General features: G+C 35.7%; 1 protein-coding gene across 2 annotated transcripts in view; it reads left to right on the forward strand.

The window, feature by feature from the left end:
- TXNDC16 (thioredoxin domain containing 16) overlaps positions 1-20,676 on the forward strand; it is a 131,420-nt gene that overhangs the window by 18,838 nt on the left and 91,906 nt on the right. For both annotated transcript variants that reach the window (XM_077122632.1, XM_077122631.1), the window contains exons 7-9: positions 10,220-10,341; positions 15,016-15,106; positions 18,363-18,513. In XM_077122632.1, the coding sequence (XP_076978747.1) occupies positions 10,220-10,341; positions 15,016-15,106; positions 18,363-18,513 (364 nt within the window). The remainder of the gene's footprint in view (positions 1-10,219; positions 10,342-15,015; positions 15,107-18,362; positions 18,514-20,676) is intronic.

Genomic DNA, 20,676 nt, shown 5'->3' on the forward strand with positions numbered 1-20,676 from the left:
TCTATTGAATTTTGAACTTTATTCTTACTAACTTCTAGTCTTTCTCTCTCACATAAAGGAGATTAACCTTTTATGACAGGACCTACAGAAATTTTTTTCAAGTTTGTTATTTAGCTTTTGAATTTCTGTATTATATCCTTTAAAAAAATTTTATGTGGTCACATTTGTCCTTCCTATTTCGACTTCTGGATTTTAAGTTGTAGTAAAGTCCTTTTGCATTGTTATAGAGGAATTCAGCAGGTTTCCTCCTTGTAGAATTATGGTTTCACTCTTACTTTTAAATTTTCAATCCATTTGGAGTTTAGCTTGGTGAATTGTATGAGGAATGGATTTAGCTGTATATTATGGAGGTGGCGCCTCAGATGTCCCAACATAACTGATACTGCATTTGAGATTCTATTTTTTATGTTCCATATATATTTGCTCTATTTCTGGACTTTTAAATTCTGCTTCATTGATCGACCTATTTGTATATCAGTCACACTGCTTAAAAAGATTGCTATGTTATATATGATAGGTTAGCTCCCTTTCTATTCTCTTTTCAAAGTTGCTTGTTTATTATGTTTATTTGTAATACATAAAATTAGTTTGTCCAGTTTCTTTCCCTCCTTACCTAAATCCTACTGGTATTAAATTTATAAATTATTTTGGACAGAATTGACATGTTTATGATAAATCTTCCTGTCCCAGAGCGACATCTTTCTATTTCTTCAAGTTTATTTTGTACCTTCTAGTTATGTTTTAAAGTTTTCTTCATCTATAACACAGACAATTTAAATTTATTACTAGGTATTTTATTTCTTTTGTTCCTACTGTAAATGGGATCTTTTTTGCATTATCTTCTAACATATGCAGACAAATATGTCTATATTTTATGTAACATATGTAGTTATGAATTATATATATACATACATATGTGAAAACTATTGATTTCTGTGTATTCGTTTTGTATCCTTCTGCCTTACTGATTTTTTTATTATTAAATAAAGATGGAATGGGTCATTTGGTGAGGCAAAATAAGCCAGAAACGAAAGAGCAATTATTGTATGGTTTCCTTTAGAAAATGCTGTTAAGAAAGCAGGGGCCTAGATTATAAGCTCTTATAGCAGACACATTTAGTCTAGAGTGGTGATTATTATTTCTGGATTTTGAGAGGATGTTTTATATATCTATAACCTGGTATTTGGAGATGAGAATGAAGCCGATCAGGTTGGGATTGAGGTAATTCAGAACATAGGGATGGGAAAGACATTTTCTGTATTTTAAAATTGCACCTATTCTTTGAGACCAAAGTAAGAAAAGTTTATTTTGTCCAGAACCTAAATTTTCAATAGCACATAATCTAGTTCAACCCATCTGGATAGCTCATTTGAACATCTGAAGCACAGAGAGCCCAGAATAAGAATGAGGGCCTTTAAACCTGTACAGTCTAATGTTTTGCCTGGATACATCCTATAATATACTGGGCAGATAACCAAAAAGTATTGGCAAAGTCCCTTGAGGGATGGGAGAAAAAAAATGAAACTATTAAACTTTATCACCAGGGAAACACCTGATACTGTGTCAAACTTAGGGACACCCAAATCAATAGGCCAAGCCCTTCATCTTGAGGCTTACTCTAGTGAAGCTTATGTATGTAGCAGAGAAGCTTAGGCTACCTGTCAGTATGCCTGAGTTACTTCTGGAGGACCTCTTTTGTTGCTCAGATGTGGCCTCTCTCTCTAAGCCCAACCCTGTAAGTGAAATCACTACCCTCCCCCCTATTCGGTACATGACATCCAAGGGATAAAATCTCCCTAGTGGTGTGGGAGAGGACTCCTGGAGATAAGTCTGGCCCTGGCACTGTGGAACCAACAATTCCATTCTGACCAGAAGGGGAAGGAAGTGTAACTAATAAAGTATCAGTGGCAGAGAAGGTTCAAATAGAGTCGAGAGGCTACTCTGGAGGTCACTCGTATGCAAGCTTCAGTTAGACATTGCGACCTACCATAACTTGCCAAATCCCATCCAGGACCATTCCAGCCAATCCTAAAGAACACCTAGGGCACTATATAAAGTTCTACAAAGGTTCCATGCACTAGGGTAACTTTCCAGAAACCTACAACCTCCGGATGGGTCCCCGGACGAGATAAGTCCTGAAACCTAGCCCAGCCTCTCCAGAACATCAACTAGTTCCATCTCCCTACCCCATATCATTGACAGCCTCTTCCAACATGAGAAACTTAGAATGGCCATAGCCTAAATACCCCTAAAGATTGGGATAGAAAGATCAAAGATGAAGATGGAGTTATACAGAGAAGATAGGATTTAACAAATGAATATGAATGCAGAATTATTGAATTGATATCTCTTTTAGTCTCCAGTATCTTAGAGCAGCTAGAAATATAAACCTAGAATTATGGTATTTTAACCCATACCAAACCCTGAAATCTGTTCTACAACTTATTGTTGTGCTGTGCTTTGAGATGTATTGCTTTTTTGTATATATGTTGTTTTTCACAAAAAAGGAAAACAAAGACGATTGTGATGATAAAAAATATTTCTTCCTTCTAGCCTCTTATATTTTGGAGCAGCTAGAAGGAGAAATTGGAGAGAATGGTATGGTAGCCCATGACAAACTCTGGGATCTGTCCTGTAACTACTTGTTGAAGAGTGCTTTGAAAACTATTGCTTTTTTCTTTCTTTGCTTTGTATGTATGTTATATTATACAGTAAAAAAAGTCAAAAAAAGTTTTAAAGAAATACTGGAAAAATGAACATTTTAGATTGCAGAAATAATATCCTTATTGTTATAAATATGAAAAGAATATACAAAGCCATGAATGAAACTTGAAAATGTTGTAATTCTGTTACTCAGCTAAGCAGTTATATTTTTTGGCTTTTATCCTTAAGTCTTTCTTCTAAGACTGTGTTACCTGAAAAATTATACCTATATGAGCTATATGTATATAAAAATTATACAATATGTGTATAGCCATGCATTAATAATTTTTGTTTGAATTTTTTAATTTACTAGTTAGTGGCATTTTTTCCATACAAAATTTATTAGCACACAAATTAAAATATGTCAGTTTCAACTAGCTTGTTGGTTATTTTTTAAACAAATCCATCATGTAGCCTTATAATCAAGGAGAAATATTTTAGATAATGTTGAATTGTTTTTATATTTCTCCAAGCACTTATGTATGAAGTGGAAGCTTGCATTTGAGAATATTTAAATTGTTTTGTTTTGTTTGCATTTTAAAAAAATAGGTAAGCCTTTCTCATTATTCTTTTTCCCAAACCATTTTAATCAATTGATTAATTTATTATTATTATTTTTAAATTTATTTTTCATGTATAGTGTGTTAATTGAGACCAGTGATCCACAAGTATACTTGAACTTTGCTTCCTTGTTAACAGGAATGATCAGGGTTTTAGATAATTCCTTATTTTCAGAATGTGGAAAAAAGCAATTGGTGAAAAAATTAAGTTAGTAGCCTCTGGACACAGAATAAGAAGTGTAAACTTAGGAAAACCTTTACAAATTAAAAAAAAATTGGTCTTTTCTGGGCTATTATGGCCTACCATGTAGCTTTTTTGGGTAGGCTATTTATAATATTGTTACATCATCCTTGATTCAAAATATACAGACCTCTTGTTCTATTAAAATTTTCTCACATTGATTTTCCAGGAACATTGATTTCTCAGTGCTTAGGAGACAGAACAGTACCATGTATATAAGAAAGGGGGCATTAGTTCAAAACTGTGAAGGGTCTGAGATGTTTTATATGTATATATATATATACCCAGTTCTTCATAGGACGATGAGATAAGAGCCAAATGGTTACACCTGTATGTACACCACAGAACTCTGAAATTATTAATCACTGAGTTTATATAGGAGCTGGCACATCTCCCTCCAGACAGAGAGTACTTATCATTTTCTCTGTAACATAAACAAATCCTTCCTTGAGAAATGAGGTTTCTACCCCTTATCCATTACCGTTTTGCTCTGGGGTGGGAAGCCCTGGGACATTTTCTGTCCTTATATCATGCCAATTTCCATGTTCTGGAGGCTCAGACTTTACAGGAGCACTGAGAAATCCAGAGAGGATTGTCTTCTTACAGAGGCATATAAAAATAAATGCGTAAGGCATAAATATCTCAGAGTTTTATGAGAAACTGAGAGTATTAGTTGACAGGAAAGGAATAGGGTGGCTAGGGAGTAGGAAATTGTAGGTAACTCTTTATTCTTCAACTTGTTTGGTACCTTTTGAGTTTTGAACCACATAAAAGTACTACTAATTAAAAAATAAATGAAATTTATATTAAAAATAAGAATTTGGTTTTGTAGTCTAAAAATTTTTAACACTATTTTCTAAAGTATATGTAGTCAAAACTGGTGGAATTGAGTGGTTAGTTAACTATGTGAAGAAAACTTTACTTGAAATCCAAATGGTATTAAGAGGGGTAATATTTTAGAAAAAAGAGGTGAGTAATAACCAGTCTGAGGCTAAATCACTTGGAGATATGGGAGATTGAGGTAGAGGTACTATAATCTTAGAATGCAGATTGGAAGGCTGTATGATACTTGAAGAAGCCAAGATTTACTGAGAATTTGAGTCCCCATTCAAGTGCATGTAAAATTACATTGTGGCTTATACTCCACGAATGCTAGGTTTTAATTTTATGGATATATCTCTGTGTCTGTAACATTATTATGTGTTAATTTTTAAATGGAAGGATAAACCAGAAATATGTTAAATTATTCTGTATAGGGGAAGGGAGGAATCAAGACTGAGTGAAAAGGAATAGGTTAGACTTTTCTGAATGTATTTTGGTTTGTAGATTTGATTTTGAAACCATGTAAATATTTTTCCATAATTATACAACAAAATGAAATAAAAAGTTACTAAAAGTCAGAAGCAAAATTTAAGAAATAAACCTGCTGTATATTGAGTTGCAGCGTAACCAGAAAGAAACTATTTGAAGTGTCTTTAGAACATTAATTTGACCATATGTTCTTAATAGGATGCACCCTGAGGAAAAAAAATACATACAAAAGAAAAAATCGCAACTTAACAGTTAACCACCATATTATTGGCTGTAAAGTTGGTATTGTTCCGAGATTTAAAAAATTTATTTATATATTTTTAGGAGAGGAATAAGAGAAGAAAAAGAGAAATAGATACAGAAAGTGAGAAAGAAAAAGAGAGGAAAGGAGAAGGGAGAGAGGAGAGAGAGAAGAAGGGGGGAGAAGGGAGGGTAATGTGAGCAGGGGAGCAACACATTCCCCACCTGTCCCCCAGGTCTTCATCCAGACCCTCAGAGCAAATATAAGAGAAAGTGGCATTGACTTTCCATCTGGGAGCTGATGACTTGGCCTGTTACTGAGAGCAGCTTGCTCGTCTGAGCCTTGACATTGTTGGTCACCAAATGAAGCAAAAGGGGAAGATTGTCCAGTGCTGTAAAAATAGTGCACTCTTATTAAGGTTGCAGTTAGATGTGGTACTTGATGTTCTTCTAAATTAACACTTTGTCAGAAAATGAAAGGTTTCTTTCCTTTTAAATTAACATGCTACTCATAATACATTCTTCAAATATTATAGGAATTGTTTTCAACTGTTATATTCTCTCCTAATATTTTATGGTTTAACACATTGTTGGAAGCATCTTCCTTTAAAACTGAACTGTACCTGTGCTGGCCTCTTCTTAATAGGTGTTATGCTGTGAATCATTCTTTTATCTAAACCAAAATTGTTCCTATACAGTATTAATCAGATGGGTTCTTGTTTGGAGTGACATACATTTTACTGGGAAATTAAAATTGAAAAAACTACTTGGTTTGGATTTGGATTCATCAGAGCTCTTTTCCAATTGGTAATAATGGTTATAGTCCCCAAACTGTGACCTTTGAGTGTTTCTGCCAGTGCATTGCAGCATGTTTGTCTTATATGAGATAATGAATACTGGATTTATGGATGAATGAATGTGGAAGCTTTGTTTTTTATGTATTAAAAATGGGAAGAGCAAAATATTTCTCTTATGTCATGAGCCTAAGAGATTTTTTCTGGCGGTAGGAATGCTATAAAAAGTAAGCTAGTAGGAGAATATGCAAGGTATGATGACAAAAGTAAGACTGATGTTTGTGGATTTAGTTAATATTCCTACTATCAATTCACATTTCAGAGGTAACTTCTCCTTTGTGTGATTTAGAAAACAATGAATTAAGAACACACTTGATGAAACTCTTGGATATCTTATACATGAACCTGCCCAGTAACAATGTAATTCATTTAGAGAGAAGCACTTTCTCTCTTTCTTATTCTCCCTCCTGCCCCCACCAGGGGTTTTGGTATGACAAAATAGAAAGTAACGTTTCCTTTTTGTTGGGTTTTATTTAGAATTTAAATAATGACAAATATTTATTATGAAAATGGCTTCTTTTCTGAATAAAGACTGAGGGCCCTACTATTCTCAGAGTAGGGGTCAGGTAGACCATTTGGTTCCTTTTCTTTCTGATGCCTGCTCAGTTCCTGACCATGCATCTTATCTACCTAATGGCTATGATAGGAGAGTCTCAGGAAAAGCCTCCTAGGAACAGGAAGGCTTTCTGGGGTAGAAGTTGCTCCCAAGGCCATCATTTTATCCCATGAATAGAGAAAAAAAATCCCAAGAGAGACTTTTCCTTTAACCCATTTCTGTCAATTTTTCTCCTCTTTGGGACTTCAGGGAAGGAGTTCAGGCTTGTGGAATAGATTCTAGAGATTCCCAGTTAAATATGGAAATGAACATATTTTTAAAATATATTAAAGTTAGGATGCCATTGGGAAAATCACAGAGATCATTAGATTGTTTGCCTCGTGGACAACGGTTACTTAACGAGCTTTGTGATGTTCGGCAAGGTGACCTCTCTGGGCCCATGTAAAATGGGGTTAATGATGGTACCGATCTTAGATGGTTTTCATGAAAACAAAACAAAGCAGAAGGCATTGCTGAGCATTCTTAGTTATAAGCCCCAGAACCTGGATCTGACTGGCTTTAGCGAAAAATATTTTGGTGAGGGTATAGAGTATCTCGGGCTCACTTAGAAGGGCTGGAGCATTGGATTCACAGGTAATACAGCCCTGAATTATAGTCAAAATCTTGATGCAGAACTAGTTTGGGGAGGACTGCTGCATTCCTTTTGAGCACTGGATGCCACATTCTGCATCCCCTACCCTGGGGACTGTCCTTAGCAGCACCATTGGTGCTGCTGCCTATGAAGCTGACAGATGCTATGACTGCGTCTCAAACTAATTCCCTACTGTCCTTGATTCTTTACATCACTAGCTCCTGGTTCAGAGTCTTAGGCAAGTGATTCTGGGTCATGCATCCACGCCTTGCCCCAGGGAGCCTGGGAAGGCAAGTTTATATTATCAGCTCCTGTAATGGTATTTGGGCTGTTTACCATCAAGACTTAGAAAACCTTCTTCATGTAGAAGAAGGATGGAGTTCAGAGCTGAGCAGCCCCCAACGTGACAACTGACCTCAACAGATGAACACTCAGTGCTGTGCCTGTCATGGGCTAAGAGCCTAATAAATTTTGGCTTTTTAAAATGTATTTTTACCAGTCTTTATTGAGGAAGGAGTTTAGGGAAATTTCCACTCTCAGATTTGACGTTTGTGGCAGATAAATGGAGTTACTAGAGAAAATAAAGTAAATGGGTAAATATAATTCCCATGCCTGGAATTTACATGGTAGTTCAATCGAGTTCACCAGGTGGTGCCTTCCCAATTGTTTTGAAAGAGTTCAGGGTAATTTTGAATTTGTTAGCTAAAATGTATAAGCAATTAAGAACCCAGATAGCCCCTATGACTTACTTGTCATTCTTAGTTACCTTCCTTTTCACTTGGTTTCCCATTTATAAGAGAGGTCAGTAGTAATGTAGTTTCAAAAGTCCTGGCCTAAGTGTTAGAAGACTGGATTAACATTTCAGCTCTACCAGTGACTAGCAGCATTATCTGAGGCAGATTTCTTTTTTATTTATTTATTTTTATGATCATTTCTTTCTACATATATAATCAGTAATTTATAATATCATCACATAGTTGCACATTCATCATCATGATCATTTCTTAGAACATTTACATCAATTCAGAAAAAGAAATAAAAAGACAACAGAAAAAAATTCACACATGCCATACCATTTACCCTTCCCCCCCACTGATCACCAGCACTTCAATCTAAATTTATTTTAACATTTGTTCCCCCTATTATTTATTTTTATCCCATTCATTTTACTTACCTGTTGATAAGGTAGATAAAAGGAGCATCAGACACAAGGTTTTCACAATCACACAGTTACATTGTGAAAGCTATATCATTATAGAATCATCTTCAAGAGACATGTCTACTGGAACACAGCTCTACATTTTCAGGTAGTTCCCTCCAGCCTCTCCATTACATCTTGACTAACATGGTGATAACTATTTAATCCAGGATAACCTCCAGGATAACCTCTTGACTCTGTTTGGAATCTCTCAGCCATTGACACTTTATTTTGTTTTATTTCACTCTTCCCCCTTTTGGTCAAGGAGGTTTTCTCAGTCCCTTGATGCTGAGTCTCAGCTCATTCCAGGATTTCTGTCCCATGTTGCCAGGAAGGTTCACACCCCTGGAAGTCATGTTCCATGTAGACAGGGGAGGGCAGTGAGTTTGCTTGTCGTGTTGGCTGGAGAGAGAGGTCACATGTGAGCAACAAAAGAGGTTCTCTTGGGGGTTACTCTTAGGCCTGATTTTAAGTAGGCTTGACCTATCCTTTGTGGGGTTAAGTTTCATATGAACAAACTTCAAGATTGGGAGCTCAGTGTATTGCTTTGGTTGTCCACAGTGCCTGTGAGAATATTAAGAACTCAACTTGGGGAAGTTGGATTTTCCCCCTTTCTCACCATTCCCCCAAGGGGACTTTGTAAATACTTTTTTATTTACTGTCCAGATCACTCTGGGATCTATCAGGGCATCGTTCTGGACAAACCAACAGAATCTCATTCTTAATAAGAAACTGTGCTTACGAATATATTGGAGATACTTGATTATACCTTTGCTTATTTAAGTATGTGGTAGTGTGTGGACTTGTAGGAACTTTCAAAAATCCTTGAAGTTTATCTTAATATATACATATGGGTTATGTTGTTAGGAATAGAGAATTTAAATAGAAGCAGAAAAGAAAAAAGGGAATCCCTTTTGGATGGATAAATATGATCAGTTAGTCTGGAGTATACGTTGAAAAGACGATGGCGAAGAATTACAGTGAAATATGAAAATCACTTCAACTGAAGAACAGGAATGAATAATTCCTGCCCTACCTTTTCGTTCATTCTTTCAATAAATATTTATTGATTTGCCTACAGTATGCTAGGCTCTATTTTAAGTTATTACAGATATAGTGATAAAATATACAAGGTCCCTGCCCCAAAGAGGTTATAGTTTAATGGGGGTGAGCAGGGATAAAGAGGTAGATGAATATATATAAAAAATTTAGATTGTGGTAGGTGCCGTGAGGGAATCAAATAGTAGAAATGAAAGAGGGATCTTCTGAATGTCTACTTAGGACTGATAGGGAAGGATTCTTTGAGGCAATGATGTTTAAGCTGAGACTAGACATGTGGAAAAGAGTAAGGAGAACAGCTGTCAGCAAAGAGAGCTGTGTGTACACAGGCCCTGAGGTCTGAAAGAGCTCTGCTTGTTCAGTTCTTACCTTTAGAAAGCTCACGTGCCTAGAGTGTGTTTGACACAAGGAATGGTGGAACAAATGAGGTTGGAGAGATAGCAAGGTCTGGGTCATCCAAAGTCTTATAGGCTATGGGGAGAAGTCTGCAGTTTAGATGTATGAGGAGCTCTAATGTGCTGAAGGCTAAGAGATCTCTATGTGATTATTAGGATATTAGTAGAAATCTGTGTTGTGTGTGATCAGATTAGTATATTAGTAGAAACAGCCTAAATCTCTCAAAGTTGTGGTGGAGAAAACACGCCATTTCTCACAACAGTTTCTGGCTTATACTCTCAGAGACAGACTGAAGATTTGGAGAGTGATTTTAATTCAATATAAAATGCTTAGGTTTTTACTACTGATCATTTGCTTCAAGGAATTATGTATCTTTTTTTGATTGCTTTTTTTAAAAACTTTCTCAGCAAATATGTATTAAATAACTAAATGCATATCATATTTTTATGGTAATTAAATCTCTATTTCAGTGCTCTTCTTTTTAATGAAGTAAAATATATTAGCACCTGGGAAGATGTTCAGAATGTAGAAAATGCTCTAAAAGGAAAAGCAAATATTGTATTCTCATATGTAAGAGCCATTGGAACATCAGGTATTTATTAACTTTTACTTTAATCTTTGTCATGCCTCTGTACTGGAGTGAGAATGTACTTTAAAAAGTAGTGTATTTGGATCACAATCTTTTATTTTAAAATAAAATAAATTTAAAGCGTTTTTACCATTATGTTATTTTTCTTTGAAAAGGCAGCATAGTAGAGTAGTTGAACAAGAGCTCTAGAACCAGACGTTACTCCTCTAATTACTGAACAGCGTGACCTTGGGCACCTTCCTTAACCTCAGTTCCCTCATCACTAAGGTGCTGCAAGTAATTGTACTGCCCTATTAGTGGGATTGTGCAGATTAAATGAGTTGAAGCTTGAAACAGCGCTTCCAAATTCTGTACTCAGCCAACTACGAATCAGTTATGAAAGTAGAAAAAGATAACTTTCAGAAATGCAAATTTACAAAAACTGTTTATAGGCATGCTGTGTTTTGTTGTGTTTTATAGATAGTGCATTCTTTACAAATTGAAGGTTTGTGAGAACCCTGTGTTGAGCAAATCTGTTGGCATCATTTCCCCCTACAGCATGTGGTCACTTCAAGTCTCTGGGTCACATTATGGCAATTCTCACAGTATTTCAAAGGTTTCCTTTATTATTATATCTGTTATGGTGATTTATGATCAGTGATCTTTGATGATACTATTGTAATTGTTTGGGGTCGTCATGAACCTTGCCCATATAAGACGGCAACCTTAATCAATGGCTGGTGTATATATTCTGACTGCTTTACCTACCAGCCTTTCTCCTGCCTCTCTCCCTCTCCTCAGGCCTCCCTTTTCCCTGAGACACAGTAGTACTGAAATTAGGCCAATTGATTGCCTTACAATGGCCTTTATGTTTTCAAATAAAAGAAGAGTTGTACGCCTCTCCCTTGAAATCAAAAGCTAGAAATGATTAAGCTTAGCAAGGAGGGCATGTCAAAAGCCAAGGAAGGCATGTTAAAAGCTAAGATAGGCTGAAAGACCTCTTGTGCCAAACAGCTAGCCAAGTTGTGAAGGCAAAGAAAAAAGTTTTTGAAGGAAATTAAAAGTGCTACTCCAGTGAATACGCCATTGTTCATCTCAGTCTGATATGCTGATATGGAGAAAGTTTCAGTGATAGATCAAACTAGCCACAACATTCTCTTAATCCAAAGCCTAATTCACAATAAGGCCCTAACTGTCTTCAGTTCTCTGAAGGCTGAGAGAGTTGAGGAATATTGCAGAAGAAAAGTTTTGAGATAGCAGAGGTTGGTTCATGAGGTTTAAGGAAAGAAACCATCTATATAACATCACAGTACAAGGTGAAACAACAGGTGTTGATGTAGAAGCTGCAGCAAATTATCCAGAAGATCTAGCTAAGATAACAGATGAAAGTAGCTATTCTAGACAACAGATTTTCAGTGTAGCCGTAACAGCCTTCTATTAGAAGAAGATGCTATCTAGAGATAGCTAGAGAGGAGAGTGCAAAGCCTGTCTTTAAAGCTTCAGAGGACAGGTTGACTCTCTTATTAGGGGCTAATGTAGCTAGTGACTTGAAGTTGAAGCCATTGCTCATTTACCTTTCTGAAAATCCTAAGTGTCTTAAGGATGATCCTAAATCTTTTCTACCTGTGCACTATAAGTGGAAAAATAAAGCCTAGATGACGGCATATCTGTTTACAACATGGTTTACTGCATATTTTAAGCCCACCGTTGAGCTCTACTGCTCAGAAAAAAAGATTTCTTTTAAAACATGACTGCTCATTTGACAATGCACCTGGTCACCCAAGACCTCTGGTGGAGATGTTCAGTGAAATGACTGTTGTTTTCATGGCTGCTAACACAACATCCATTCTGCAGCCTGTAGATCAAGGAGTAATTTAGACTTTCAAGTCTTATTATTTAAGAAATATGATTTGCAGGGCTGTGGCTGTCATAGATAGTGATTTCTCTGATGGATCCAGGCAAAGTAAGCTGAAAACCTTCTGGAAAGAATTCACCATTCTAGATGCCATTAAGAACATTTGTGAATCGTGGGAGGAGAATTAAGATATCAATATTAATAGGAGTTTAGAATACACTGATTCTAACCCTTGTTGATGTGTTTGAAGGTTCGACTACAATGGAGGAAGTAACTAGATGTAGTGGAAATAGCAAGAATACTAGCGTTAGAAGTGGAGCCTGAAGATATGACTGAATTGCTGCAATCTCAGGATAAAACTTTAACAGATGAGGAGTTGCTTCTTATGAATGAGCAAAAAAAGTGGCTTCTTGATATGGAATCCACTCCTGATGAAGATGCTGTGAACGTTGTTGAAATGATAACAAAGGATTTAGAATATTACATCAGCTTAGTTGATAAAGCAGTGGCAGGCTTTGAGAGAATTGACTCCAGTTTTGAAATAAGTTCTCCTGTGGGTAAAATGTTATCAAACAGCATCGCATACTATAGAGAAATCTTTCATGAAAGGAAGTCAATTGATGTAGCAAACTTCATTGTTATCTTATTTTAAGAAAGTGCCACAGCCACCCCAAGCTCCAGCCACACACTCGTGATCAGCCAGCAAGCAACAACCACGAGGTAGGACCCACCACTCACAAAAAGATGACAACTCACTGAAGGTTCAGATAATAGTTAGCATTTTTTTTTTTAGCAATAAGGTATTTTTAAATTAAGGTATGTACATTTTTAAGAAAAGACATAATGCTATTGCACAACTTAATAGACCACGGTATAAGTGGGAAACCAAAAAATTTGTATGACTTCCTTTATTGCAATATTTGCATTATTGTGTTGGTCTGGAACCAAACCTGCAGTATCTCTGAGGTATGCTTGTATTCCATATGTCCTCTTATAGGAAGGTGCTAGAGACTCAGAGCAAGGGAGCAAGTCATTAAAGAATTGTGGGTAACAGGCAAAAGAAGGATCCAAAGCAAGAGTGAGACTTAAGACCCTCCCCAGCTTGATGACGTGAGTTCCCAGGATCACAGCTGTGCAGCAGATCAAGTGGAGCTGTTCATAAGGAGCAAATCAGAAAGCTGTGTAAAAATGTCTCCAAGAAAATGGAATCAATCGAATACCTGAAAAATTTGAAGTATTTACAGTTTTAGATAATTGTGGAAGAGTTTAGGAATAAATTTAGAAGACATCTGAACAAAAATTGAAGAAATAGTTATTATAACTGCGATGTAAACAAAATCGTGCAAAAAAGGAAAGTGTTGATTCTGTCCTGGAAGTCTCATCTGTGAATGTGTTAGTTTGCTAAGTCATAGCAATGCAAATACTGAATATTGGTAGAAGAAACATGATAACTATATTGGGAATGTTGAGAGGATGGGCAATTTACATGTTTGTGGGGTCACAGTTCAGGAAAGAGCTGATTTAGCATCTTCCATTGTGAAATGTCAATAGATAATAGTAGAACCTAAAAAAAAAAAAAGGGCGTTAAGATGTAAGGATATAAGTATGTCATTTAGAGAGTTGGAGATAAATACCAAAAGAAGCATTAAAAGAGCTGAAAGCGGTAGTGTCCTTTGGGACCTGGAATTAGGATGAGGATAGGGGAACCACTGTTTTTCTTATTAGGTCTTATAGAATTTTTCTCTTTAAGCTATATATACGAACACGTTTGAAACTATATACACACATATACGCATGTGTAAAATATAAAGTTGTGTGGTGGACTCAGATGTTCTTCTTTAATATTAGAGAGAAGCTGTTATAGTTTGCTAGCTGCCAGAATGCAATATACCAGAAACAGAATGGCTTTAAAAAGGGAAATTTAATCAGATGCTAGTTTACAGTTCTAAGGCTAAGAAAATGTCCCAATTACAACAAGTCTATAGAAATGTCCAATCTAAGGCATCCAGGGAAAAGATACCTTGGTTCAAGAAGGCCGATGAAGTTCAGGGTTTCTCTCTTAAGTGAGAAGGCACATGGCGAACACAGTCACAATTTCTCTCTCATCTGGAAAGGCACATGGTGAACAGGGTCAGGGTTCCTCTCTCATCTGGAACGGCACATGGTGAACATGGCATCATCTGCTAGCTTCTCTTGGCTTCCTGTTTCATGAACTTCCCGGGAAACATTTTCCTTCTTCATCTCCAAAAGTTGCTGGCTCATGGACTCTCTGCTTTGTGGTGCTGCAGCATTCTCTGCTCTCTCCAAATCTCCCATTCTCCAAAATATTTCTTCTTTTATAGGACTCCAGAAATTTATCAAGACCCACCCAAAGGGGTGGAGACATGTCATCACCTAATCCAGTTTAACAACCGCTCTTGATTTAATTACATCTCCAGGGAGATGATCTGATTACAATTTCAAACATACAGTATTGAATAGGAATTATTCTGCCTTTACGAAAGGGGATTTTGATTAAAACGTGGCTTTTCTGGGGGGACATACATCCTTTCAAACCAGCACAGAAGCTATCAGAAATTTGTCATATTGTATTCTCAAATGTAACTCAATTTCTACTCGCTCTTAATTCTTCCCTTACTTTGAATAGAATAGATTTTTCTTACCTGCCCACATTTTCCTAAGTAGAATCACCACAAAAGTTTTTTTTTTAAGGGTTTACCTTTTTTCTCTTTGTAGCAGTTTAAATACAATACAGCATAAAAAGGTGTAAGGAAATAGTAAGAATAGATATTGTCAAAACACAAAATAACTTCTCTCTCCCAACTCCCGTATCTTTTTTTTAGAACACCGAGCAGTCATGGAAGCTGCTTTTGTGTATGGGACCACATACCAGTTTGTCTTAACCACAGAAATTGCCGTTTTGGAAAGAATTGGGTATGTATGAAAGGAATATATCCAGAATTAAAAGCATTTTATTGTTCATTTATTTCACATCTCCTTAATACTCTTACAGTATGGGCTTATATGAAAATCACAAATGGATATAAATAATCAATGAAATCTGAAGTCCCCTTCGTTTCTGTAATCTTCTATATAGTTTGAAAATGAGCTTAACTATATAGAAGTGGTGTTAGACCAAGATAAAGAAGGCAATGTGGGTAAGCCACAAGACGAGTTGTCAAGTGAGACATTTTAGGAATAGTCTCTGCAGTCATCAAGTAAGGGATAAGAAATGGCTTTCATAACTGAGCTCCAGAAGTATTCTGTCACAATTCTATAAAACTTTTATGAAATTTTTCTCATAATAATTTTAAATAGATTTAAGTAGAATTTTTGAACGGAGTGCTTACATTTTTTTTTCCTTGTCTAGTTTCTAGCTAGATAATTCTAGCTAGAAGCCTGCTTTATTCCTTAACTGCTTTTGACTAAGCAACTTAGGGTTAAAGTTTTTCTTTTTTTTAATATTCAAGGACACAAAGAATGACCAGGGCATTTTAAAGATCTTAAATTTGGCTTCAAATTGCTATTCAGGAAAATTAATCCAAAGAAAGGTAAAAGGTGATTGTATGATCTTTTAATGTCATGCAAAAGCTTTTTAAAAATCAGTCCTCTTTTTGACCTCTCAGAGAGTATTAATTCTATTTGATTTACCATATCTAATTGGGTAAAGCCCAGACATCTTACAGTGCTGTCAACTTAAAGGTTAATGAATATGAAACTGATAGGGGGAAGTGATTGTTTTGGAAGGGTAGGTAAAGAAGAAAATCCTTATAAAGAGAAGTCATGTTTTTTATTGCCTTTAGGAGATTAATCAGCATTCCTTTTTCCATTAGTCTCTCTATACTAAACTAGTCATCATTTTGCTGGTTTCCTCATTAGTAGGCTAAATAAACCTTTGATGACAGTTACTACTTATATGAGAATTACACATTTTTTTTATTACCAATTTGAGCGTTATGCTGCCAATATCATAAATGCTGGCAATATTCACTGTGAGTAATCTCTCAGTCCTTACAAATAATAAACAGGCCTAGTACTATTCAGCATTTTTTTTTGTTTTTAATCCCATTTTCTAAATTGGAATTTTAAAATGTACAGCTATCCTGTTTTTCATGTGCTCTTGAATATTCAGTGTATTGTGGGATGCTTGGATTATTTATCCGCAGGTAACAAAGTGGTGAAGAGTCACACCTAGACAGAAGAACTGTAGATTCTGAATGCAGTAGTCCTATGACAACACTTCTGGTTGGAGCAGCTGACTGTGATTTTGCTTTATCTCCCCATTAGGGACAGGCAAAAGAATTCTTCTCTTTCATGTGGTTGTTATTCATTCAAGAGAATTAAATGCCTTCTATCTGCTAGGCAGTCTTCCATGTGTTGGGGCTATAACATTGGGTAAAGCTAGTGTGTTCATTTTTGTGTCATGTTGGGTCTGAGTATATTTGAAATTAAATATTTGTTAGAAAGAATGTATACAATGGGCAATAAAAGAGATAACATACGTTAGAAATACCTGTACTTTCTGCTACGTCTCCATATTCCCTTCTTAAAGAATCTGTTTGCAGGCTAGGCAGGGTGATTTCCCTACCTTATACATATCACAGTTAGTTAAATCAGAGGTGGGCACTTGGAACCAGCCAGTCCATTGGCTTGCCTGAGCAAATGAGAATGTCTCTTCAGGAACTTGGAATTGGGCATGGAGAAGCAGGATCAGACAGTGTAGTGACTGTATGGCACTTGGGAATTGTTTTGGCCGTGCAGTAGTGAAGCAGAGATGAGGTGTCTTCACAGAAGATTTGGAAGCTAAAGTGTGTTAATGACAGTAAGAAGGCCTCTGAACTCTTGCTGTTCCTGTCTTTACGTTTATTCAAGGGTCTGCCCTTTTTCTGATCCAGTTATTTGTATTTTCCTTGTATTCTATGAGCTGCCACTCAAAATTTCCAGTAAAATAAGGTGGCACCCCTTTTTGTTTTGCTTTAGTTAGTTGGACAGCAATATGTGACTAGTCAGCGTTTTCCTCAAAAGGTGTAATTTTGTTGCATCTTGGCTGCATTGTTCCTTTTGTCTGAAATGCCCATTTGTCATATATTCTTGGGGAAATCATTTTCTCTTTCTATTTTTTTTTTAAACTCTATAATGATCTTCCTTTCCCATTCCTTCCTTCTCCCCCCCAACTTGAAACAGAATAAAATATTTCTAAGTTCTTCATAGATTTTGTATATGTTTCTATTATAGTATTTATAACAATTTTAATTATTTGTTTACTGAATATATTCCCTTTAGTCTGAGTTCCTCAAGGGTTTGAATTGTCTTATTCATTATTGTCTCTTGTATTCAACACCACCTTAACACATACTAGGCATTAAGTAAATTTTTGAATGAGTATTTTTTTAACCATTCAATCTATTACAGATTACTCTGTAATTAAACTTGAAAGCAACCAATCTCAGGCCCTCAGTTTAAGCATGTATCAAGAATGAAAATGACATTTAAAAAATAAAATTTTTGAGTACTTTGTCAAAGCCTTACTAATGCCATATGGAGATTTTTAAAATGCTATTTTAATTTTCACAAACCTTATACTCCCACTATACATTTTATCTTTGAATTCTCATATCAAAGGAAATGCCAAAACTCAAATTATAAGCCATATTTGCTGAGTTTTGTTATATTTCAGATACAAACTCACAAACTCCCACAAATTGTCACATGGTTTCTATCTTAAGGCATGTTTTGGCTGAAGTTTATTCAAAACAGCTTTGGGTTTAAATTAAACCAAGAATATTTATGTTACAAAGCTTTATTTAGCATAGCTCTAGAAAAGCAACTATATTTGAAGATAGTCATTGTCCATAAGGTGACAGCCTTTTATTAAAAAGAAAAGAAGCAGCCTGCCTATTACTTAATTTGGAAGCTATCATGAGAAAGAGTTCAGGAAAAAAAAATTGCTTATACAACTCAAGTAGTTTGTTCAAAATATTAAGGCTTATTTTCTTTAGTATAATATATTCTCTTTTTTGCATAAGTCCATCTTATTTGAATATTATACTCATGTGCTTTTTACCAAAACAGTAATTTGAAAAGCATGAGAATTAAGACCAAGAGATTTGTTGTTATACCTTTTTGGGTGGTAGTAGGATCACGCGTTGAACTTCATTAAGTGGATCTACCCCTTATTTTTAATTTTCAGCCCTGAGGACATAGAATATGCACATCTTTACTTTTTTCACTGTAAACCACTCTTGGACTTGACGCAGCAATGCCAAAGAACTCTAATGCAACAGCCACTGACTACGCTGAACATTCATCGATTTATAAAGATAATGGAAGCTCCTTTGCTGGTATGTGTCTTTTTTTTTTTTTTTCATTTCTTTTTCTTTTTTTTTTGTGAAAAATAACATGTATATATAAAAGCAATAAATCTCAAAGCACCACATTAGTTGTAGAACCTATTTCAGAGTTTGACATGGGTTACAATTCCACAATGTTAGGTTTTTACTTCTAAGAGATATCAATTTAATGATTCAGCAATCATATTCATTTGTTAAATCCTATCTTCTCTGTATAAGTCCACCATCACCTTTGATCATTCCCTCCTTCTCTTTAGGTATGTTTGGGCTATGGCAATTGCAAATTTTTCATATTGGAAGGGGCTGTCACTAATATGGGGTAGGGAGTTGGAACTATCTGATGTTCTGGAGAGGCTGGGCCCCCTAGGTTTCAGGACTTATCTGGTCCAGGGACCCATCTGGAAGTTGCAGGTTTCTGGAAAGTTACACTAGTTCATGCAGCCCTTGTGGAAACTTGTATATTACTCTAGGTGTTCTTTAGGATTGGCTGTAATTGTTTTGGTTGGAGTTTGGCAGGTTATGATAACTAGCAATGCCTAACTGAAGCTTGAGAAAGAGTAACCTCCACAGTAGCCTCTCAACTCTATTTGAGCTTTCTCAGCTGCTGATACTTTGTTATACATCTTTTCCCCCTTTTGGTCAGGATGGAATTGTTGATTCCATGGTGCCAGTGCCAGATTCATCCCTGGGAGGTATCTCCCATGCTGCCAAGGAGACTTTCGCCCCTGGGTGTCATGTCCCATGTTGTCTTATTTTAATATGTTAGATAATTTGTATATAAGATTTGTTAAGTTTTTGATTTTCAGATATGACTTTTACTTAGATGAGCTATACCTTTTCCCCTTCCCTTAGGCATATTTCTTTCATTTGATAGGGGTTTAAGAATAATTCCTTATTACAGATATATTAGAAATAGACTATTCATAAGATGATAGTTTAACACCTTGAGACATTATTGCACTGAAACCCAAATATAGCGTTGTGTAAGTGGAAATATGTTCTGTGGTAGTTATAATGAACTTGGGAACTGCTGTCAGACCATGTCATGAATAGTTGAGAAAGAGTACTTTTGTGAATGCTCTGGTCACTTTTTGAAAAGTTGGTACAGTTTGGAAACACAGGATTTCTGGTACTCCACTTTCCTCAGACTCAGCCTGAAAAAGATTTATGGAGACTTAATGAGTGATAGTGACCAGCAGACCTTCTTCTCTGAAACTTTGAAGGCTTGACTTGAAATTGTATGAAGTCTTTAATGACCTTCTCACCCAGTACAGTTTTTTCTTTTTAAATAAAAATGGTGCATATATATTACAAATAATCCAAACAGTGCAGCAAGATAAAAAAGAAAAAAGTAAAAAAACATAAGTCACTCTAATCCTGTAATTCAGAAATTAACTGTTAGATGGGCATCGCAGCAGTCATCTCTGTACATGTATAGATATATGCAGATAGAGGAATGAATGGATTAATAAAGAAAGCAACTCTGTGTGCTACTTTATAGTTGGGAACATGATATTTATTCTTATTCAATTTTTATAGAAGAAAAAGAAAGTGGGTGAAACTAGAGAGATTGCTGAGCTTTTGATAAATGTTACTTCATCAGAGGGCTCTTTAGGAAATATTTTCTATATATTGAAAGTGATTATGAAAAGGAGAAGAAATTAAAATCACTATGGTTTTTAAAAACTTCTTTCCATTTTAGTTAGTATTGACTTTACTTGTTGTGAAAGATGAGAACGTTGAACATCATTCATGTATTTCCATCTCAGATACTCTTATCCTCTTCATTTTTTGTTAGTTTGTGCTTTTTGTTTTTATTCTCCTCTGTAACCAGAATCCCCACTTTGTAAGAGCCTTAGATTCAGAACTTGTCAGCCATTATTCTGCTGCCTGCATTCTTTTTTTAAAAATATTTTTATTGAGAAATAGCCACACACATACAGTTCAACCATATTATTCAATCGGTGACTCGCAGTATCATCAAATAGTTGTGTATTCTTCACCATGATCAGTTTTAGAACATTTGCATCACTCCAGAAAAAGAAATAAAAATAATAAAGAAAAAGAACTCATACCTTCCATACCCCTACTCCTTCCTCTCATTGACCCATCCTATTTTAATCCACTTAGTTTTTACTCTTTATCTCTCCCTAT

Source organism: Tamandua tetradactyla, chromosome 12 (genome assembly GCF_023851605.1).
Source record: "Tamandua tetradactyla isolate mTamTet1 chromosome 12, mTamTet1.pri, whole genome shotgun sequence".
NCBI lineage: Eukaryota > Metazoa > Chordata > Mammalia > Pilosa > Myrmecophagidae > Tamandua > Tamandua tetradactyla.